General features: G+C 34.6%; 1 protein-coding gene across 1 annotated transcript in view; it reads left to right on the top strand.

Annotated features, from left to right (window-relative positions):
* LOC129256047 (uncharacterized) overlaps nucleotides 1–23,978 on the top strand; it is a 38,811-nt gene extending 14,833 nt beyond the window's left edge. Inside the window, exons 18-37 of the mRNA XM_054894360.2 lie at nucleotides 85–200; nucleotides 3,005–3,121; nucleotides 3,672–3,901; nucleotides 4,216–4,329; nucleotides 4,881–5,144; nucleotides 5,706–5,797; nucleotides 6,598–6,651; nucleotides 7,211–7,397; nucleotides 8,423–8,481; nucleotides 9,063–9,137; nucleotides 10,964–11,129; nucleotides 13,544–13,613; nucleotides 14,608–14,779; nucleotides 15,134–15,247; nucleotides 15,737–15,931; nucleotides 17,280–18,461; nucleotides 18,791–19,062; nucleotides 19,519–19,773; nucleotides 20,482–20,611; nucleotides 21,816–23,978. Of these exons, the coding sequence (XP_054750335.2) occupies nucleotides 85–200; nucleotides 3,005–3,121; nucleotides 3,672–3,901; nucleotides 4,216–4,329; nucleotides 4,881–5,144; nucleotides 5,706–5,797; nucleotides 6,598–6,651; nucleotides 7,211–7,397; nucleotides 8,423–8,481; nucleotides 9,063–9,137; nucleotides 10,964–11,129; nucleotides 13,544–13,613; nucleotides 14,608–14,779; nucleotides 15,134–15,247; nucleotides 15,737–15,931; nucleotides 17,280–18,461; nucleotides 18,791–19,062; nucleotides 19,519–19,773; nucleotides 20,482–20,611; nucleotides 21,816–22,019 (4,068 nt within the window). The 3' untranslated portion in view covers nucleotides 22,020–23,978. The remainder of the gene's footprint in view (nucleotides 1–84; nucleotides 201–3,004; nucleotides 3,122–3,671; nucleotides 3,902–4,215; nucleotides 4,330–4,880; nucleotides 5,145–5,705; nucleotides 5,798–6,597; nucleotides 6,652–7,210; nucleotides 7,398–8,422; nucleotides 8,482–9,062; nucleotides 9,138–10,963; nucleotides 11,130–13,543; nucleotides 13,614–14,607; nucleotides 14,780–15,133; nucleotides 15,248–15,736; nucleotides 15,932–17,279; nucleotides 18,462–18,790; nucleotides 19,063–19,518; nucleotides 19,774–20,481; nucleotides 20,612–21,815) is intronic.
* The last annotated feature ends 230 nt before the right edge of the window (nucleotides 23,979–24,208 follow it).

Raw genomic sequence — 24,208 nt, 5'->3', positions numbered from 1 at the left:
TACCCAATCACTGATTTAGCTGATGCAGTGTTCAGAATTTTTTTTTTTTCATTCCTAAATTGTGGTGTTACCTTTCTGTGACAGATTTGGGATGTAACCAATACCTTGGTGCGTGAATTATGGTTTGATGATACACTGCGCAGTGTTTGTTTTGCCAATCCTAGGGGAGATCTTTTGGTAGGGTTTCAAAATCATATAAGGTAAGTCTGACATAGCATCTTAATACAGTCCATTACATTCATTTCTAGATCCCTCAATACAATTTTTTATTAGCAAGAGACTTGTTTGATTTTGCAGAAATTTTATATCTAGATCCAGTTTTGCAAAATGAAATTTCACCCTGTTTTTGTCTCGCCTGCGTAGCCGAGCGAGACATAGGTATCACTATTTCCAGTGTCGGCGTCGTCGTCGTCAACAATTGTGTTGTACACCCAATAACTTTCTATAGCTTCGAGGTGGGATCACCAAATTCATACCAGAGGTCCATCTCCTGAAGGCACAGGTCTAGTTTGAATATGAGTCGAATTTGAATAAGGTCAAAGGTCAATGAACTTTCCATGACTGGCACTGTGCTGTGTTGTACACATAATAACTTTCTATATCTTCGAGTTGGGATCACCAAATTCATACCAGAGGTCCATCTCCTGAAGGCACAGGTCAAGTTCGAATATGAGTCGAATTTGAATAAGGTCAAAGGTCAATGAACTTTCCATGACTGGCACTGTGCTGTGTTGTACACATAATAACTTTCTATATCTTCGAGGTGGGATCACAAAATTCATACCAGAGGTCCATCTCCTGAAGGGACAGGTCAAGTTCGAATATGAGTCGAATTTGAATAAGGTCAAAGGTCAATGAACTTTCCATGACTGGCACTGTGCTGTGTTGTACACACAATAACTTTCTATAGCTTCGAGGTGAGATCGCCAAATTCATAACAGAGGTCCATCTCTTGAATGTACAGGTCAAGTTCGAATATGAGTCGAATTTGAATAAGGTCAAAGGTCAATGAACTTTCCATGACTGGCACTGTGCTGTGTTGTACACACAATAACTTTCTATAGCTTCGAGGTGAGATCGCCAAATTCATAACAGAGGTCCATCTCTTGAAGGTGCAGGTCAAGTTCAAATGTGAGCCGAATTTGAATAAGGTCAAAGGTCAATGAACTTTCCATGACTGGCACTGTGCTACACAATAACTTTCTATATCTTCGAGGTAGGTTTGCCAAATTCATACAAGAGGTCCATCTTTTGAAGGTGCATGCAGGTCAAGTTCAAATGTGAGTTGAATTTGATTAAGGTCAAAGGTCAATGAACTTTCCATGACTGGCACTGTGCTGTGTTGTACACACAATAACTTTCTATAGCTTTGAGGTGGGATCGCCAAACTCGTAACAGAGGTCCATCTAAGTCATATAGCATAGTTTTGACATGCAGTCTCTTCATGACTGCAATATGCAGGCGAGACAACGCTTGGCGTTTGCCTTGTTAATACATCCAGTTATTGTAGAACTTTTTAGCCTGGTTATAAATCACACAGTTTATTTGCTGTCTTTGAATTAATTTTACTTCTTCAAAATTTTATGCATGCAGCATGGCATCAAAAATTAAAACAATAGATGGAAGATTTGTTTTGTATGAGAAAATTATGTCTTGTCCAGTAGAACAGTAACATTTTCATTCAATAAATCATAACAATAATTGCAATGATTAGTCTCAATCATGAGATGTTTAGTCTATTAGTCGAAATTTGACTAAAACCTATAAAGAATTATTTATAATGTAAGTTTCATCATTTCAAAATATGAAAAATGTTGTCTTACAAGGATTGAAATCCCTATAAATAGAGACTAATTAGTATGATGTGAGATATTATCAGAAGTGTGTTTCAGACTGTTAATCAAGAAAATAATGAGTAATAAACACAGGTAAGACAGATGATGAAATGGCAGGAAACTATAATAAGCAAATATGATTATTATTAAACTTGATAAGAATCGGTTACCACTATAAACCAATCATTTAAATCAAAGTTTTCCAAGGAATAGTCTAAATAACCCCGGATATGGACATTTGATGATATGTAAATAACCAATCAGTAGGTGGTAATGCAAATACAATCAATGAGATAAGCGACTAAACTCATCCTACAAATTGTGTTTGATCTGTCATAAAGAATTCCCCTGAAAGACCCTGTCCTGTGAAGTTCCTTGTAGAATTCAAAGTAAACGTGTATCAATTAATGAGGATTGTAAACTTCCATAAATGGGTCCATAGTTTAGGCAGCTATCACTATTGAGGCTTCATAGACTGTTTTAGCCACTAGGTTCTAGAGAAGAACAGTTGCACAGTTCATTCGTTCTCGGGACTGATTGTTGGACATTTTGCTAATTCTTGCCCGATCGCTAAAGTTGTATTTTATTGTGTGATCATAGAGAAAAGAAGTAAAGGTGATTAACAACAAAGGAGGAATCTCTCCAGACAAGAATGAATATAACCAGATTCAGATATGTGGAGGGGTAGTGAGAATATGAGCAACTTTTTAGTAATATATTTTTTTTCAGGGGGGGAGCTTGATTATTCATTTAGGGTATATGTGTAGAGATACAAAGCAATATTGTATCACTGAATGCTAACGATATGAATCTCATTATCATCCAGTGTTAAAGGACTCGAGTCTGGTCTTGGACTCATCGAGTCCTACAACATTGACAAGTGGCCTGTGGGGGCAGATGGTTGTTATAAAGAAGAAGGCAACCATGCCCTATGTGGCACTCTCAACAGATGTATAACAAAAAATGCAAAAGTAAAATATATAAACTATATTGAACAAGCAAAGTCAGTGAAGCCATCAGTGTCAGAAGTTGAAATGGGACTTGCGTTGAAATGTTGGGACTTGGCATTGCTTTCCATGTCTATTTCTGGTCATTGGTGTTAGTATCGCTTTGTTTTTAAAACAGCTTATTCTTCCCTTTAAACTCTTATTTTGTTATCTTTTTTTCAGTCATGTGAGTATATCTTCATACCTTCCTTTATCTTTCATGGAGCTGCTGGTTGAGATAGAGTTTGAAGATGAAAGAGTAGAAGAACCTTTCCAGTTTAATCCTGATCTTCCTCTATGGTGAGTGTACAATCATTATCATATGTTACCATAGGCAAGTTATTCACAAACATCTCAAAATTTGATGAAAATATACTGAGCTACAAGAATTTGACTGCTCTGTCATGAATCACTCAATTTAAAACACAGGAAGGAATAATTAGGAATGGTAAATAATTGAGTTTGATTGTGAGTCTGCAAATACATGTGAATCATATTGAAAATGATTAGCAAGACATATTTTTGGAAATCACTGAATCACTGATTCTTAACTGATAAACTTTAGAGAAGGGACATAGTAAAATCACACTCATCATGTACTCAAAGCAGAATGCATTGTTAAGAATCAAAGTAGTCCCTCTTACAATGATACTACGTCAGACAATACTCACCTCAGATCAGTATCTAAGTTTTCAAAGGACGATATTAGGTGTAAACAGTTCACTTAAATTGTATTGTAAATTAGCTATTGTAAGATTCAAATCTCCCATGTCCAAATTCTAAACAAAGCTTTTTACCATTTCAGAATACAACATCCACTGTCCTTATTTCTTTCAATTGATTTGGTCAGGTTCAACTTGAAAACTATTCCAACATTTCCCACTGATCTTTTGATGAGGCAACATGTTAGAAAGAAGCTACCTCAGCTGAGAAAGCAAATCTTAGGAGAGGCTGCATCCCAGATAGAGGAGAAGGGGAAGGCTAAAGAGGATGCCCAAAGTAGTATTGAGATACTAGTAGATTCAGAAAGTATTTTCAAGGTTATAGAAGAGAGTGTCATCCAGCTGGCAGAGAAAAGAGGTGGGTACTTAAAAACATACATGTCATCAAAACTTTATCTCTCAAATTAAAATGAATCCCATTTCTGGATTTTTTCCAGTTCATGAAAGTAATATTGAAAATGGTCTGATAAAATTTGCAAAAGAATATGTCAAATGTTCCAGTTATGTGTGTTTTTTGTAATTATTCCTTCCCTTTGTGAGTTCTGATAATGGTGCATAAACAACAATGCACTCAACAATGCATACATTTACATTTGTAAATTGATATTATAGGTTTATTCATTTTATGTTTCTAATTGTTAAAAATCATCTTTTATCACTGTATATATCTAGTGACAGCAGAAAGTAAAAAGACAGCACCTACCCAACCCAAGAAAATCAAATCCAGACAGATTGATGGATCAGTGAGTTGCCATGGCAATGGTGACCAGGCTCTATCAATATCAGGTTAGTTTTTGTATGATTACAGAGAACATGGAAACGATGAAAGATGGTGGATGAGCTTTAAAAAAAAAGATAAAAACAGAAGAAATAGCAATGTATGTTTATCATTTTGGTGCATCTACTCCATTATATATCAAACAAGCTTGACAGATGATAAAATAATTTAACTAAATAAGCTGGGTATGAAGGAAATAAACATTTCTTCAAATCAATAGTTGATCATTATCATGGTGGGATATGATACAATGCAAGGTTCATTATTTAAATTTCATATATTAGATGTAGGGATCATACAGTGTATATGACCTTCACTAATGTTCATTCAAGTTTATTCAAGAAAATTAAACTTCCAATTTGAAAGCAGTTCCAATCCAGAGAAAATCTTGTGCTAGAAATGAATCACAGAAAAATAGATAGTGTATTTATTTGTTAAAGCTTCTTGCTATGAGGATTTGAGTACTGGTACTTATGATGAGAATTTAAAATTATCATATTTTAAAACTTTTTCATTTCATTGTATAGTTATCACTCTTGATGTTTCTTCCATTGAACAGATGAATCCAGCAAGATTAGTAAATCTTTGAAGCAGGCCAAAATGGATGTCCCACACCAGCCAATCAAAGATGACAAAGTAAAGACAAACAAATTGAAGGTGGATCATGATGTTGCCATGGAGATAAGTGAAGGAAAGGACGTGGAGGAAGGAGAAAAGACCGAAGGGATATCATCAAAGGAAGAACCAACAGATGAAACAGTTGATGAGATGATGCAAGGGTTGGTGGAAGAACCTAAGATCAAGCTACCCATTGCTCCTGATGGTATGTATTACATAGTTAGAATATTTCACTGGCTATTGTTAAAAGCTACCAAAATCCTTACATCTGGGTCCCGTAACACAAAGGTAAGCGATTGATCGTACGCTTGATTTATGTTCTACGATGATTGCTAAGCTTTGTGTTACGGGCCCCTGACTGGCTCGCAGCAAATTAGTGAAAATTACTGACAATATGCCTTATGAAACACTCCTATGATTTTGAAAAGAAAACTAGTCTATCTTTTTGTTTTTATAAAGTTCTTTTACTGTTCTAAGTAGAAGCTTTGAATCATGTGTATAAAGTGTATTGTAAATGTTACTATTATAATTATTATTAGTGTCATCATCTTAATAATAATAACAGTTTGTATTGGTATAGTGCTTTTTCCACGAGGTACATTTTCACAAGATGTGTACAAATGCATTGGATTGCTTTGTCCTGATGACTTTTTCTGTGAAATACAGTATGTTTTTTCATAAAATGTATAAAGATACTATTCTTTCTCAAATTTTCCATGAACATTCCTATTTGTTCATATCATTAATGTTCTTATTTCCTGTTAAGGTTACATACCAAACTCTGTTATTAGGAAGATAGTGCAGCCTCCTCCACCCCCTCCACCTCCATCCTCACCAAAGGAATGGAAGCTCAAAGATGTAAGTAACAATTCTTCATCTATTACATAACCTATACTTTTCTGTTATTCAGTTACTTATTTCACCTGTTTGATGTCTCAAAATAACTTATAATTTTTCCTTTTAGATCACTGATGCTACACTCTCTTTTTTTTGTATTTCACTAATTTATTTCATTTGAATTTTTCAAGAAATATCCTTTTAAAATCCTTTTTATATCACTGAAAGTATACTGTTTTTTAGATTATTTTTTCTGAGTTGAATTATCATATTTTATGGGCCAAATAAACAACATAATGATTAGTGATACAACCATTTGGCCTAAAATATATTTGCTTGTCAAGTTGCTGTCTGTTTTCAGGCCTAAATTCATCTTTTTATATGGCAAAAAAAATCTTAGCAATGTTCCTGTTTTCGATAGTCATTCATTGATACATCTTTTTTGCATTTTATTTTCAACCAGTATACAAATAGTACATATCCGATGGCATTATGAAGGATTGCATGCATGCAGTACCTTTGGGCTTTGTTGTTCAAAGTTAACAAGTGTGTGTTCGTTCTAATGCCCTTGCAAACTGATTTGTATTGTATGTTTTATAATATAGTGATGTGGATCCTAGCTTGTTATCTGATAAACAATCTTCATCTTAAAACCATGATTGGTTAATGGAACTTTTCATTATGACCTGTCAAATTTTCTTATAAGGTAAAATAAATTACTGGTTACAGGATAGAGTTCAGTCATTTGATTAAGTTCTATATCACCATTTTATGATTTGTAAAATTGTTGTAATGTTATTCCTTTCATGTTGATAATGTAGGTCCCCGAAGGCCGTGTACACTTTGTTGAAGGTGATCAGTCTGATGTAGAATATGTAAGTTTTCTGTTTTTTTTTAATCTATTACATTGCAGTTACAAAAAAGTTAGAAAACTATCTGTTTGCAGTCTTTAATTTAAGACTGTGAACATAGAAAAATGATATCAATTTATGAAAAAGTTTTGAAAATGGTATCCTTTTCTTCTTTTTTTGTTCTGGTGTAGTCCACCGCTTGTATAAAATGGTACTCCTGTTTCAACTAATTGCCAACTCCATGAAATATTCAACCTTTTTGTAAGTCCAACTTCCAATATCCCTCCATTCTTGATTCACCTCATCAGCTGCTCAAGCTATTATAATTCGTGAACAATGAAACCTCAATATGAACTAGAAAAACAGAAATCATTCAGGAAGGCCCCACAATAGAGGGGGGGGGGGGGCTTGGACATAAATATTCTGTGGACTTACCATTATATACAACCATGTCATTACGGATTCAGCATACAAATGCATGCATGCTGTGCCTACTAATAAATATAAATCATGTAGTAATAACTTCTCAGCTGGTCATTTATGAAAAAATTGCATATTTATTAGGATTATTTGATGTTTGCAGGAGGACCATGAACCTTATACATGGGCTTCTTCAGAGGAGAGCAGTAGACATGAGGTCACCCCGGTGACTTCTCCTAGCCCTCCTACTGAGCAAGCCCTCTATCAACCATTCAAATCAAGATTCCGTACGGATGGTGAGACAGAAGAAACTATAGAAGGTAGCAAAAATAAAAGGAGGCTGAGCCTAAGTAAGTCTAGGTTTCCGGAAACAAAATACTTGATGATTTAAAGCTTTTGAAAGCCTGCTGCATTACATATGTATTTGAATATAAATCATGAAAATCATATGCCAACCGATTCTCATGCCAATCAGAAGTATGCTTTGATGATTTTTATTTGATTTTAACAAAGTTGCATTCAAATGCATGTTTTGTGCAACCGGTCTGTGTCCTCTGAACATTTCTTACTGATACGTACTAGTTCCCACTGTCATGAATTGCGTCACAATTGAAACCATGGTCTTTAAATAGTTTTGGAGTTAATATAGTCATCTTATCAGATCAAATCAGATCATGATCTTGGCAGTGGTATTGATTGTAGACAAATTTTGGATAGCCTAAATTTTTTTCACAATCTACGAAAAGCCAGTTGTGGCATTCATAGTGGATTGCACGATTGTAGAAATAAGGCATAACATACATGTACATAGAGATTTATTTGTTAATATATATCTTTAATTGGATCATGTTATACATATATGGTGTATTCTCATCTTGCTGGCAACCCTGATTAATAGTTTGATTTTTCTAAAACTGCCAGAGAACGGTGCAGTAATACAATCTTCTTTTCTTTTTTTAGATATTTCTATTAAAGTTGCTTCATCATGAAATATGTATTTCTTTCTTTCCCATCAGAATTCACTTCAATCTTCATGTTATGTCAGAAGTGTTTCTTATGAATCTGTAAATGCTTGCTTTTAGTTTATCTGAGCTGCTGCACACCACTTTGATTGAGATTCTTTGTGTAGCAACTGTTAGTTAGAGCTGTCAGTAATCTACTTATTCTCTGTGGCAATTGTTGCAATCGCACTGTTTATATAAAAATTGTATACATGTATGTATGTCATTGCACCTGCTTCAAATCTGATTTTAGATTTAAAGAGTTTATTTTTACCCCTAAGGAGAAAGCCTTAACAAGAGACACACCATCTACTGCATATTTTACTGTTTATTATCATTGTTATTCTTTAAAAATATTTTCATTATTTTTTCAGAGGTGGTTGGGAAGCTGGTCTTGAGCCACCCTGGGTTTAGTGAAGAGAGAGGAAAAACAGTAAGTTAATATGACTTCATTTGATTTATTCAGTGTAGAAGCTTCTGTGACATTTGCTATGATGGAAAATCTGTATATTAAGCCAAGCATAAAATCTAACCTCTAAAACAAAATAAACCCTAATCCTTACTTTTACATTTTTCTAAACCAAAAACTCTATTACAGTCTTCATTCTAAACCTGTGCCCTCTTAGATATTAAGACCGGAGCAATTGTCGCAGGAACAAATGTCATGTCGCCTTGTAGAAACATTCATCAAGAATCCAAATTATAATTCATTTTTAACTAGCACTTTTTATGTCCACGCTGTCATCTCTGTATCTCTTCTTTTGTGGCCTATAGATAGTCACAAATTGAATAATTAATAATTTAATGCTATATTAATAAAATAAGGCCTTTAATTATCTGCTTTAAGGCTATAGGTTGTCTGAATACTATCTCTTCTGATGTAATATAAATTAATGCAAATATGAATATCACATTAATAAGCATTGATATGTTGTGTGTTTGCAATATGATCTAGAAATGAATAAAATTTAGAAGATCCTAATTGATTTTTGAGGATTGTTATCTCATTGCAAGGTGTCGACCAAGAAGACCAAGCGGACAGGAAGAGGTATCAACAAGGAAGCAGGATCTCACAAAAAATATAAAAGGGTAAATAATACTAAAATAGTTTATATCAACTTATGCAAATTCTTTCATATACTTTATGAAGATTAGTCACAGAACTATTAGCCAAATGAAATTGAAGAAGAATTTGAATTTGAATCATGTTTGTTTGATAATATGGTAGAAATGATGTAGACGATAGATCAGCAAAGAATAAGCAAATGAGCTAATTATTTGGAATTGTTGTCATACATCTTTCATGAATTATGTTGTGAGAAGGATTTGCGGTACCAAATGATATATCATTCTTTTCATAGACTGCAGGCTTTCACAAATTTTCTGTTTTTTTGTTGTTGCAAAAATGAACTTATGGAGATAATAATCAGTGTGATACCAGTTGTGTCTTTCAAAAAAAAAATCAGTTTATAATTTGTTTTCATTTGATTGTAGAATAGGTCTATAAAAGGGGAAGTTCACCCTGAAGAAAAGTTTGTTGTAAAAATAGCAGAAAAATTATTTTTTTGAATGATGAAGGTTTGGTGAAGGTTTGAGGAAAATCCATTAAAGGACAATTCCACCCCAACAAAAAGTTGATTCGAATGAAAAGAGAAAAATCTAACGAGCATAACACTGAAAATTTCATCTAATTTGGATGTAAAATAAAGTTATGACATTTTAAAGTTTCGCTTGATTTCACAAAACAGTTATATGCACATGAGTTGGTATGCAAATGAGGAGACTCAAGACCTCATGCACTCACTTTTTCTTTTGTATTTTATTGTATGAAATATTCTAATGTTCTCCTCATTGTCAAGTGAAACAAAGATAAATTTCTCCCTGAACACCTGGAATAAGCATTGTTTAAATACACTACAGTTTGTTCAAGTTGGCCCTTGTTTTCAGATCTGTTAAAAATGAAATATTGTATAATTCAAGCAATAAAAAAACAAAAGAAAAAGTGAGTGAGGGACATCATCGACTGTCTCATTTGCATGTCACTGAGTTGTACATGTAACTGTTTTGTGAAAAATAAGTGAAACTTTGAAATGTCATAACTTTTTTTATTTTACATTCGATTTTGATGAAATTTTCAGCATTAAGCTAAATTGATTTTTCTCTATTTATTCAAATCAATATTTTGCTGGGGTGGACTTGACCTTTAAAGATTAAGGTTATTAGAATTTTAAGTTTTGGATAGTCATAAACAAGCAGCTGCCCCATATGTTATGTAATAAAAAAATGCATAGATTTCAATTTTTAATGGTTCGTGGTGCCTTATTTTTTTTCTATTTAGGAACGGTTGTAAAATGATTTGTGTATTGATATACTACTGAATGTACAGGAAGAACATTTTGAATTTCCTGAGAAAATGACATTTCATTGATCTTTTTACCATTCAATATGTAGGAAAGCTGCTCGCTTATGACGTCACAAATCACTTTTTTATTCTTTGATGGATTTTGTCAAACCTTTGGCAATATTTTTCATTATTTTTCTGTTTTTTTTTGCAATAAACTTTTTGTCTTCGTGAACTTCCCTTTAATTGTAGTTCGTATCATCCCGTTTGTGGAAATTCTTGTGTACGTACATATAATATATTAACACATCATGAAAGTAATTATACATAGAAGAACATTGATGCATCAATATAATTAGGCAATATAGAAACAATATGGGCATATATCCAATATAATAAGTGATGAAAATAAGATTGAAGTGAAGCAATCATGAACATAGCAAGATTGATGGCTCTCTGTAATAGTGAATATCACTTTTAATATTAATACTAGAAAATAAAATGTGTGTATTATTTTAAAGATTAGAAAAAAAATCATAATTGTCTTCACAACCTGATTCATTTTTTGTGGCAGCGTGGTACATTGGCAGGTATCAGTCAAGATGAAGAAGAGATTGAGGAAGCAGAGGAGGATGAAAGTGAGAAAGATCCGTTAGATTTACTCCTTCAAAAGATCAGTGATAACTACTGGTATCCTAAGGGACTCAAAATGGATGTATACACCACAGTCAAAACACTCTGTGAGTTATACAGCATAACAATTATATGTTTGTGAGTATGCAACAATGCATGTATGTAATCACTGTACAATGAGATAGGTAGAATAAGTTATTAGGTTATTATTATTATTATTAGGTTAAAGACCCTGACCGGTGTAAAAACAATCATATATCAAAATAAAGGTAATGATTCATACATACGAATATACCAAAAATATTACATATATCTCCTTCCAATAGTTAAAAATATTAAATAAGAATCAAAGAAACTGCTCCTCCAAAGTACGCTTCGATTGAGCACCCCCACGTCGCCTGGAAATGATGACGTCACGTTGTGTCAGGAGGGTTGTGATTCGATAGGTTTGTGTACAAAAGCATTGGGTATTTTCTTCCATTTCCATGTTATGAATCCATTTTTTTTTTCGTTTTCAGATGAAAATGGCACTCAAAATTATTCACTGTTCAAGTTGTTGTAAACCTACAACTATTCACTACCTTTTTTGTGATTTCTTTGTTTGGCTCTTATTGGGCCTAAATTGCTATGTCAGGAAAAGTTGTTATACATAATCTAAATGCAGATAGAATTGAAATCTGCGCCAAATAAGCAGGAAATAAAATATGGCAAAAACTAGTTCAAAACTGCAGATTTCATAAATTCAAGCTTGTGGGTAAAAATATATGTGATATCCCTCTGTGATAGAAGTGAAGAGAATGAAATCCGTTATCTGGAAAGCAAAAAAATCACCCAGTTTTTCTGTGTACAAACCTATGGAATCACGACGCTTCTTACACAACGTGACGTCACGGTCTCGAGGCAGGTGAAAAGCACAATAAATCCTATTTTCTAAGCGGGGTTCGAAACCCGATAATTGGAATATTCTTAAGCAAAATACTCAGCTGGGAAGCGGTGAAAATGCATAAAGCATACCTTGGTGTATTTAGTAGCTTATAAGCTTTCGATTGGTATATAATTTATCAATTTCATTTTCGGGTCCGGTCTGGATCTTTAAGTTATTATAACTTATTATCATAAGTAGTTCAGGCTTTTTTTTTGTATGGGTGCAATTGAACCCCCCCTGTGAACCCCTAGCTTTGTTGCTCACTCATAGGATACTTTTATATCTTGCCATGCCATTTTTACAAAGAAAGTAGAATTTGCCTTGGTAAATTGCCAATTTGTCTACTGCCAACTTGTCCATTCCCCACATGGTCTAACTTCATTTAGTCTAATGCCATTCTATCCATCAAACACTTCGTCTAACAAGTCCAATAACCATTTGGTCCAATCATCACTTTGTCTAATCACCAGTTCGTCTATAACCATTTCGTCTCATAACCAGTTGGTCTAATATCCATTTTATTTTCATTCATTTTGCTCAATTAACACTTAGTCCAATTAGACCAAATGGTATATGGACTAAATGGCAATTGGACCAACTGGTTATTAGACGAAATGGTGGGTGGACGAAATGGCAGTTAGACCATGTTGATAGTGGACGAACTGATGATAGACCAAATGATGGTAGATGAGCGGGCAATTGGACGAATTGGCATTTAGACCAATTGAAAATAAACCTTTGCCTCGTTGGTCATGAACAAGACTATGTTTCATGTTTGCCTTCAATTAGGCTAGGAGAGGAAAGGACAGGGGGGTGCAAAATGATATAATTCATATCGTTTAGAGCAAGAATGATGAGGATGGCATGTAGATTATGTCAATGTGGTATCTCTTATCATTGTTTTATAATTGTGTACATACCTCATTGACATTTGACCCCCTGTGATCAAACACAAGGTCTCTTCAAGTGATAATAACATTACACTGTTTTTTAAATGTCTTAACAAAAAGATTAAGATAAGGCACAGTTTCTACCTATATGGTACGTGGTATATATGCCTTTGAGTATATTAAGATGTTAAGAATATATGTAGGTGATAGGTCTATACTATCAGTTTTACCTTTTGATCAGATGTTGTCATAGAAAGATAATAGTTTGGGAGAACTGGATTGGTAGATAGCAGATAGCACAGCAGTTTTAGTAATGAGGTCTAAAGTTAGATTTTTTTTCTGCTTAACTCTGGCATCGTTTTCATCATTGTGTAAGGAAAATAATGACCATTCATGAAATATTCCTTTCAGTATGGCTTTTCTTTGTGCAGTTTTGATATTGGTAATTATTAATGTGATATATATATTGTTTAGTTCCTCTGAGATAAAACTCATCTTAGTTCAGTTTGATTGTCTGCATGAATGATATGGAGAGAAATGGAGTGGTTATATTCATTTATGATAACAACAATAGTAAGCAATTTGATATTGCCATCAACCTGGAATTCTGAATTAATAGCTATTAGCCTGGCTTTTGATCAGTTTTAGTTCATTCTGCTTTTAATGAGTTTTGATTGTTTTCACTGTTCTTTTTGCGTTTATTTAGTATCCCTGTTGGAAGAATCATCTAGTGACCGCTACAAGTCTATATGTGATTTACTTCTTGAGTTGAATGGGTAAGCTTAAGTATGCCTCATAAAGTTTACGTAGTTGGTTTAGATTCAGAATAATCAAACTACAGTGAAACTCAACGATAATGACGACCCAAGGGATACAAAAAAAGTGCTTCCTGCATATGATCATTCTGTGGGTAGAATAATTGTTTTTAATCTGGTGGGAATCATTAATGGTATATCTTTTTAGCATTACCAAAGGAATACAAAATAGTCATTGTGTTCAGGTTATGGTATTACAGTACCATCCCACAACATACATGTACATGATATGACTGGATTTACATGTATGATGATAATGCAGTAGGACTCTTTTTCTGTGAAAACTAATATACATGTAAATTAGAGCAGTCTATTTCAATTTTTTTTTTGGCGATGATTATAAATCATAATCTTTCTTTAGGTACAAGACACAAAATAAATGGTGTGAACTGCAGAATTACAATTGAAGGTGAACTTCATGAAGAATAATGAGCTTGATAGATGAGTTAGGATAAATGATGGTGGGCTAGGTGAGCTGGTAAATTGCCAATACGTCCACTCACCACATGGTCTACCTTCATTTAGTCTAATGCCATTCCATCCATCAACATTTCGTCTAACAACCATTTAGTCTAATCACCATTTCATCTATGACCATTTCGTCTCAGAACCAGTTGGTCTAATATCCATTTAATTTTCATTCATTTTGCACAATTTAACACGTAGTCCCATTAGACAAAATGGTATATAGACTAAATGGCTATTGGACCAACTGGTTATTAGACGGAATGGCATTAGACTAAATGAAAGAAGACCATGTGGTGAGTAGACGAACTGATGGTAGACCAAATGATAATAGACGGGTTGGCAATTGGACGAATTGGCATTAGACGAATTGGAAATAAACTGGTGAACTGACCTGGTAACTCTTCACCAAGTGTTCACAAAGCCATGTTTTACTTTTGGATTGATTTCAACTGGATTTTTTATGACTTAAATTCCATGCTGCATCTAGTCTTGTGAACTTTGGAGGACCAATGTTGGATTTTCTTGTGAGGAGATATGTACGAGACCTGAAAAGCTCCAGCAATGAAAGACGTTTAAGTGCCATCCATACTCTGAAGGGCCTTGGAGATAACAGACCAGCAGTTATACTGGGTATCCTCAATGCTATGGCTGATAATGAGGTCAGAGATCACCTTTATACTTTTAGAAGTATTTGATAATATTGAAGTTTGAATGTTAATGATGAATTCTGTTTAGGTTCGGGGTGTGAAAGCTTTTTTTTGGGGGGGGCAAGTCTAAAATTAATTTAGGTAATTTTTTTCATATAGAAAAAAAAAGATGAAAAAATTGAATCATTGCTAAATTTTAAGCCCTGTAGTGGAGAGTGAAATATTATTTCTTATATAGGGGACAGTATCATTTGTTTGCTATCAATATTTTGATCGCTATTATCAGCTTGAAATTATCAGTTGATGCAATGCTTCAAATTTCAGAGTTTTTAATTTACCTGACTTATTTTGATTGCTTACACTCAGAGTTCCATACAGAAAGAAGCAGCAGAGGCTCTGGCTAATCTAGCTGGTATCTCAAGTAAGAATGCAATGGAGGATTATCTGGCCAATATAGGTATCATGCAAACGCAAACAACGGTATGTAACTTCAAATGTTGAGATCAATTTTGAAATATATTTCAGCTTTCATCTCTCCTTTTGTGATCAGTACTGCGTTTTTAAAAATGCCACCATATTCTTCCTTTTCTACTACCCATCTTTTTTGGTTGGATTTCTTCTGTTAAATCACTTTCATGTTTATCTCTTGTTCACCATTAGTTTTACCTGGTATCTGCATAATTTTGTTTACTTCATTCCTTTTTTAAAGGTAAATTCTTTCTCCCCCTATACTCGATTGCATCCTTCTCTGTTATGTCTTGTGAATACCTCACTTGGGAAGATTGCCTTTCGCTGGTTCCAAATTCCTTCACTTTTCATGTTGTATTCATTCAGACCATAAACACAATTGTGTACATATTCTTTGTTTTTATTCATTAACTAGTTGTATTGTGTTGTTCTGAATTCTCTGTAGGATGAATGATTGTGGAAGTGGAATGAAAAATGATGTAATAATTGTTTGTATCACAGGATCCATTGGATGACCTTGCCAGGCGATTCCGACGCGAGGCCAGACAAGGAGAGACCCAACTACATAGTGCTGCGACTCATTTCCTAGAACGCAGTCAATCCTCACAATCTCACCTTCCTTCATCTTATAGTCCAGAGAGAGTGAAGGATTGGCTACGGACTTACCTAGGCAACAAAGATCTTTATCAGTACAAGGTAAACCCTTCAAAGTAAACTCAACTTTGGGCTGTTCATAATTTAAAACAAATCATCAAAGTCAATAATGACTTTTTTGTATATTTGACTCATGATAGGGGAGAAGTAATGTACACTACAACCATAGATTTAATGCCAATTTTTCATGAAAATTCCAGAGGGATTAGGGGGAAAAATTGTAAACAAGGTTTAGCAGGGTGTATTATATTTAATTCAAACAATTTTAACATTTCATGCAAAAACTCTTGATATTGATTAGTCCCTTTTTCTGTTCTAAACAACTCTTAAAACTAGCAGTTCACTCCTGTTATATAGAATTAAAAAAAATGAAATTGTTGTATGATCCTCCCCCTTCCTTTGATTTAATTTCTTTTGCTAGTCTTTCAAGTCAAAGCCATTTATAGCACTAGTTTTTGTTAATGTTTAGAAGCATTTAAAGGGGAATTTCACCTTACTTCATTAAATATGTTTCTCTCAATTGTATACAAATAATGCATGCAGCCGAGTGCATTAGTGGAAATGCAGAGCACGCGAGGTTTCTTTAGATGGGTGCCGCACTGTGCACGAGCCGCTGGCGGCGAGTGCCCAGTGTGCACCATCTGAAGAAACCGAGCTTTCTCTGCTTTTACTTTTACGCACGACATAGCAAGTGCATTATTTGTTTTATAAAATAGCAACACAGAAACAAATTCTTGAAAAGTTACAGTACAGTTTTGTTGGACTTCTACCGCACTGGTTTGCTTGAGCGTGCAATGTCAATTTTCGTTGCGCACCTTTTGCACTGCCGTGCAGTGCACCAAATAAGTTGGATGTCATGTGACGTGTATTGGCCAATCGCGATGCTTGAAATAATACACCTATTTTATAATCGTGTTTATTGAATTCAACTTGTCATCAGGATGGATTCACTTCTCAGGGAAAAATTGCTGAAATTCTGAGATTGTGGCAATGTATTGGAATGTCAAAAAATAAAAGTAATTTTTGATTTAAAAATATATTGTTTTTCAATCTCTATGTATTTAAGATGCATAAGCTACATTTATTTTTTTTCTTTTTGGCAGGAATGTAAGTAAAATAATACTGTTGGCAATTTGAAAAATACAAGCTGATTAAAAAGAGATTTAAAGAATCCATTGTCATGAATGATTTGTTGATTCAGAGACCATGTTAAAAAGTTGTATAATCCCACAACTATTTTGTGTTTTGAAAATGTTTATATCTGAATAGGATTTTTCCCCTCTTATTTTTTTTTTTAAGTTTAGATTGTTGAGTAAGATTATCTATATAGTTCTATATATAATTCTATGTATTGTGTGATCTTATTTGTTTGTCTTTCTTTTTATCCCAGCCCAAAGGTTTAAAGATTCATGCACCTATCCACAAGAAAAAGCGCAGAATGTCACTCACACACAGAGTGCATAGGCCCACAGCAACTGGGGAGAAAATAGCCCTGGCAGAAGAAGAAGAATTAAGTGATGAAGCTTTGAGTGGTTATGGAAGTGAAGAAGGAGATGAGGAGGAGGATGAAGAGAAAGATGAAGAAAAAGATGAAAGTATGGAAGATGAATGGGAGGAGAAGCTTGTGGAGATGGAGAGCTTTGCAAGACATCCTGAAGAAGAGCATCTATCAAGACCTGTGAAACTGAACAAACACCAAGCCATGATGAAAGCTAAAGAGATGACTGCTGAGAGGGAAAAAGCAATCATGGAGAAAAAAGCTAAAGAAAAGATGAGGAAACATATGGAGGAGTATGAAGAAGCCATGAAGAAGAAACGGCGAAAGCTAAAGCATCTACTACCTTATGATGCGCAGTACTACAAGTATTACTCTAAACCAGAGAATGTAAAACCAGAGAATGTGGGTGGGAAAGTGTACCAGGGAGCAAGACGAGATATCAAAGCAATACTGAAGTCTCAATCTTCTGTTCAGAGGACTGAAACAACCACAAGCATTGTGGCAGAAAGATCCAGCCATGATTCACAAATATCTGTAGTGGTACAAGAGGAGGCGTCGTATCAATCTGTGGTATCTGAAACAGAACAAACCTCTTTTCAAACTAGCCTCCGACAAATGGTGCATCTTCCAATAGAGGAAGAAGAAGAGGAGGCCACCACTCCAGAACAATCTCTCAGAAAGCCAGTTATTCAGCCAATTTCAAGAGAAAACAGCAAGAAAAAAATTGAGAAAAGGAGCTTTGGGAAAGGGATTCATTTTTATAGGGACAGGAGGCGATTGGAGGATGATGAGATGATCGCTAAGGGTTGGGGTGCGCCATTTCGACCCAGGTTCAACACCCCTGTGGAACCCACAGGAGACTCTGGTCTTGGAGAAAGCTTGTTGACTGGTACAGGGACAGGTACTAGTGATACATTCAGTGAATATGTAATTGGTTCAAAAACTGGTGGCAGCAGTGGGATTCAATCAAGACAAGATGAGAGTAGCAGACCAAAGTCAAACCTCACCATGGCTAATGTTAAAAGACATGAACTCCTCAGTGCACACAAAGATGACAGAGACTCACAGATTGTGGTAGGTCTCAAGTTATTGATTAGTGTGATTTTCAAATTTTGAAGTATAGAAGAGTTTTCATTTTGTTACATTATTCTATCAGATTATCAGTCTTCTCAGTGTGATGATACCTATTACTCAAGTTGTTTATTTAGAAGAACACGATCATGGCTCATGTTGAAGTAGCAAGAAGGCCCTTGGCTTGTTAGACTTTTTTCTTTCAAATTTTGTATACATCATTGCATAATAAAACATGGTAACTGCATCATCATCCTCATCTGTGTCAATGTTAAACTAAAGTCAGTATGTATTTGCTCACATATTAGTGCTCTGTTTCCTCTTACCTTCAGCCGAAAGAAAATTGGCGTGACTTCTTTCACCTTCCGATGATCGAAGACAAGCGAAGGCACCATGAATTACTTCAAGAGCTCCAAAGGGGCAATAGTAGAGTTTATGAGAAAAGACCTAAGAAACCAACAAAGATCAAGTATGTTCCATCAGGAATCCCTCTTACTCCAGGCATTAGTAACCAAAGGGTACTACATGACATCACAGTGGGGTCAAAGGGCAAAGGCCAAGGCATTGGAGGACGAGGAGACATCCTTGAGGGTCCATCCTTGGGGTGAGTAATGTTGTGATTGTACATTATTATTTGTTTTTCAAAGAAGTTATGTAGAGTCAGTTCTGTTTTGATCTTTTGATGATTCTGGATGAGAATATAGAATACCATTTTAGAAAATTGATTAAGTCTGTTTGAAAACCGGGAGAATGTTTCATCAACATCTATCAGATCTGACACCTTATCTTGGTTTTGATTCGCTGAGAAGCACAGATGTCCGACTGTTATGTTAAATGTTCAATACCATGGGCTTTGTCAGATAAAAATGCCACAATGTCCTTTAATGAAACACTTCCCAGATTCAAAGACCGAATATTCTAGTTAATTAAACACAATTATTACAGGAGATTCTATTAAAGATACATGTAGTAATTTGAAGAATATATAATTCACACCGTACATATATCCAATATGTTTTGCTTTTGCCCTTCCAAAACATTTTGATTTTCACGACTTTAGAAAGCGAGGCATCACAGGATATGGCGCGCTGCAGATGACCTGGTCTAACATGGTTCCACGATACTCTGCCCAACAAAGACAGGAAGGTCATTGTGTTACCATGGGAACCGGGAAACATGACTTGTCTCTAGGGGCATCTGAGAGAAAGAAAGAGGAATGGAAGAAATATAATGCTGATAAGAAGATATGGTTGAGAACACAAATGCTATATCCATCTCTTTTTGCTCTGCAGGAGATAGATTTCATCAAGAGAAGGTGAGGAATACTCCATGGCAATAGAACCTTTTCTTATTTCAGGACAGTGGTTGGTTGAAAATACAGGCATGAACTTTCTATTTGACTACTATTTGTTAATACATAGATTAGGCTAATGTTCAAGGTACAAACTTTATTAAGAGCAAGTATTGTATTACTTTTTATCAAGAAAAGTAATATCAATCATACATTTCTTAATATTGGCTAAAAAAACAAATCATATTGAAGTTGTATATGCAATCGCTTTTTTAAAAGCAATTTCCAGTCCGAGATACTGCTGTATACATGTATTGCATAACTTCAGAGCCACAAACCTAGATGTTATGATCTTAGTCTCTAAAGATGAGCAAGATTCTTAGCAAGAAAGTCATGAAATATCCTGCATACCCCTTCATGAGTTGTAGAGATATGGCACAAAAATGTCTTGGGGACCCTGGCCATTTTGGGGTTTAGCTTTTGTCAGATCTTTTGGTCATAAACTATTCTTAATGATCTTTACTTTGCTATGCCCCTTGTTATATTTCAGGGCTTAATCCACTTCTGAGATGACTTCTGGTTGTATATTCAATTTCTGTGAAAAATTAATTTTTTAAATTTCTATCCTTAATAGTTCTGATTTATACACATTGAAAAAAGTAATAAATCGCCAAAATATTTGTAAATATATTTTTACATGAAGTCTGTTTTTACTTAATTATATTTTTGTAGGCTCAGTGAACCTCGTCCTAACAAGAAGGGGAATCTATTTCAATGGGAAACACCTTTGCCTATGGTGTCTTTCGAACCAACAGAAAAGGAAACTGAGAAGCCAAAGAAACCATGTCGCCTTTGTGATCAGGTAAATACAAGAATACATTTATATCCTCTGCATTTTATATTTTTAGGGACTAATTGGAGAGAATGTAGACAGAAAGGAGGGGTCAAATTAAAAGCACAATGAAAATTGGGAGTTAAAGTATTACATAAAAAAAAGTTTGTGACACACATCTATATACATGTAGATTTCTATTTTACTGATACTGAATGTAAATATTTTTTCTATTTTTATAAAATTAATTATTTCATGTGACATACTTGCACATACCTAAGAAAATCATGATTTTGCACAATTACACACTTTGGAGAATTGATTCTTGGGCTAATTCCGCTCGGTGTAATATCTGCCTTGTCTCATTCCTGTAAGTATCATACCTTACTTGGTTCAATACCATTTCTTCTACAACAAGTTCTAGCAACCATTTAATAATTAACATATTTTTTAATTTCCAGATAGATTATACAAATTTTGTCATTAGATGCAATTAAATTCAGCCCAAATTATGTAAGGATATGTTGAAATGGCAATTGGATCTATAAGCTGTGGCAAATCTAGCCAGGTGAAAAAATACTATTTCAGGTCCCATATTGTTTTGAACAATACTTGGCCTCTCATAACTATTGGCCCGAATTCACAAATACAGATTTCCTGTATAAATTACATTTACTGCATATATTAAAATATGTCCAATTCTGATGTCACACTGCGCCAAATCGACGCCTGTTGCCATGGTTAAGTATGCTATTTTATTCATGAGTCCACTGTATGAAGAGTAGTCTCATTAATTTATTAATTGATTCATGAGTCCACTGTTATGAATTAATGAGTCTACTCTTCAAACAGTGGACTCGAATAAAATAGCGTACTTAACTCTAAAAGGGGGGGCATCATGCCCCCCCCCCCCCCCCCCCGTCCTTTTAGGGTTAACCATGGCAACATGCATCAATTTGGTGCACTGTGACAAAAGCGCGCATCAGCATTGGACATTTTTAAATATACGCGGTAAATAAGTGTAATTTAAAAAGGAAATATGCATAAACCATGGGTTCAACCGATGGTTTTAAAAACATCTTTGTGAATTCGGGCCATTGTGTCTCATCCGGCTGGATCTGTTTCTGCCTATAAGCACAGCCGTTGCAGTGTTAGATGATCTTGGCTGTTGACCAAATGGTTAAATACTAAGTATCTATGAACCTTTCATCATTGTCAATTTTTCATGGTATAGGAGGACCGTCATAAATTGGGTCCTAGCCTTCCATCAATCTTCCAATCTGAGAATGGGGAAGACGTTCCTATCGTCCCTCGGAACTCTATAGCATCAACATGTGACCCATGGACTCTACCAAGGATTAAAATTCACAAGAAACATGCAATGGATGGTGCAATAAGTGGACAGCAACCCCTTAAAGAAATATCTACAGAGTCTTAGCAGACATACCTTGACATGGCTTCTTAAAACCTGGATGCTTGAATGTTTCATCTTGTTTTCGTGAACTAAGCTCTGATTAGGATTATGAAGATATAGTCAAGGCAATAGACTTGCAACTGATTATAGAATAATACCGATAGCTATTTCAGCTGGACATTTATTCCTCAGAATTCATTTGTGTGTCTGAATAACAACAGGTATCTCATTATGTACCATTACCTAAATTAATTATTGATGATTGAAAATTAATGGAGGGTTGATCTTTCGTTCCAACTGAACCAATCATATTTCAGAAAGTATTCACATGATTGGAACTTGTTAATTCATGACTTCAAAGTTCCCTGATTTGATTGATTGATTGCCAATTATGAAATTCAAATTTCTAGAATGATATAAATATCTGAGAAAAAAAGGTAGAATGGTAAGTGAAGTAGCAACAAAAGTTTCACACTAATATAACTTTATCATAAAAGTGTGAATTTCTTTGTGTTCCAATCTGCTGCCATTCTACGGAAGCTTAAAGGTGCAATCGACTTGGCGAAATATACCATCATGCCCTGTCAGCTTATCAAAAGTTGAGTGTCAACTTAATATAAAATTATGTATATTTCTGAATGAAAGTAAAAGTCTGATGAAACTTGCATGGGTCTTGTCAGTGGAATAAGGATTTTAACTCAACATTGCTATTCCTTGAGGCCTAACAACAGAGGCTAAAATATCTTGATCCCATCAGTATACATTTGTGAACTTGAAAAGTCCATAGAAAAAAAATTAGGCCATGAACCTACATTATTATTTTTTTTTTAATATAGGTACCATATTCACTATGCAAATTTTGGTGACATTTATGTACATGCGCATGGATTTCATTTAACTGTGGAACGTCCATAAGTCAACTTGGAAAGATAATATATCGTCCCATCTCGTCAAGTCAATGGCACTTTTTCTTCCGTACAATTCATAATTGAAATAACTTTAATCAGTGCTTGCTCATGAATATGATAGGCATCTTAAATTATACATTATATTGGTGCAATCAAGTGCCACTTCTTAATTTATTTGGCTCATGTTTTGTTACATACCGGTGTTAATATATTGTGGATTAGCTGGTACCCAACTTTACAATAGAGTATGAAAGTGGGATGTCATCAATTTTTTTTAATCTATTTTTATGCATTTATGCTTTTTTACGATTATATTTTAGTAGCGCAGTGTGAAATTCATATTTTGGTAGCGCATTATGAAACCTCACACCAAATATGATTGAATAGGTTCCCTGTGGCCAATGGTAAGGACACATGAATATCTCCATTGAAATCAGTGTAAATAGGTTTAGTCTTTGGTACCATGAACCAAATCCCATCAACTTTGGGCTGGGATATTTCTCATCATGCTCCATCAAGACATGTTATCATAAAACATTGAAATGTGATGTCACTACTCTGGTACTCAATTGACAAATTGCAAAGGGGGGAAAAAGACTTAGTTTTATAGTACAGTTACAGGGTTTTTATTCTGTTTTACAATATGGTACATTCACCTTCAGTGCTTGTTCAAAATATCAATAAAGGAACTTAAAAATAATATTAAATTCTGTTGAGTGTATCTAGATATTCTAAAACCCCTTAATCCCCCAGCCCACTTGTTTTGTTATTCTACCTCAAATTAACTTACTCCTTCCCCTTTTGGCTTTTTTTTCCAACCTCTCACAATCTTCCATCTTCCTCATCTCATCCTTTCTGTCTCACTCTTGTTGTATACTCGTTATTCCCACTACTCCCTCCCTCTTTCATATCTTCCTCTTCATGCATTTGTCTTTTAACATGTATATCTCTCTGTCTTCTATCTTAAACCCTCACAAAAGAAAGGTGAAGCCTTGTGAAAATATAAGATTTCAAAGTAAAGCAAGGTAAACAACTAAGTTAATGTAGAGCTCTATGAAAATTAAAGATGGCTGCTACTGGCAATCCATGTATTCTGCCCTCTATTAAAAATGCCATTGTATACACAATGAATTGGCATAAATTGTGAGGCCTGTATTAAGGGTATGCTAATACCTCGGTCATATTTGCTCTATGGTGAGTGGAAAACAGTTCATTCATTTTTATTCAAACCACCTATATTTAGCTGGTTCAAGAGTGTTAAAACGGCTGTTTTCGACTCGGCATACAGCCGCCATAGAGCAATTG

The sequence above is a fragment of the Lytechinus pictus genome, chromosome 1 (genome assembly GCF_037042905.1).
Source record: "Lytechinus pictus isolate F3 Inbred chromosome 1, Lp3.0, whole genome shotgun sequence".
NCBI classification, from domain to species: domain Eukaryota; kingdom Metazoa; phylum Echinodermata; class Echinoidea; order Temnopleuroida; family Toxopneustidae; genus Lytechinus; species Lytechinus pictus.
Note: the sequence above shows the minus strand (reverse complement) of the source record. Positions and strands in the feature narration are given on the sequence as shown.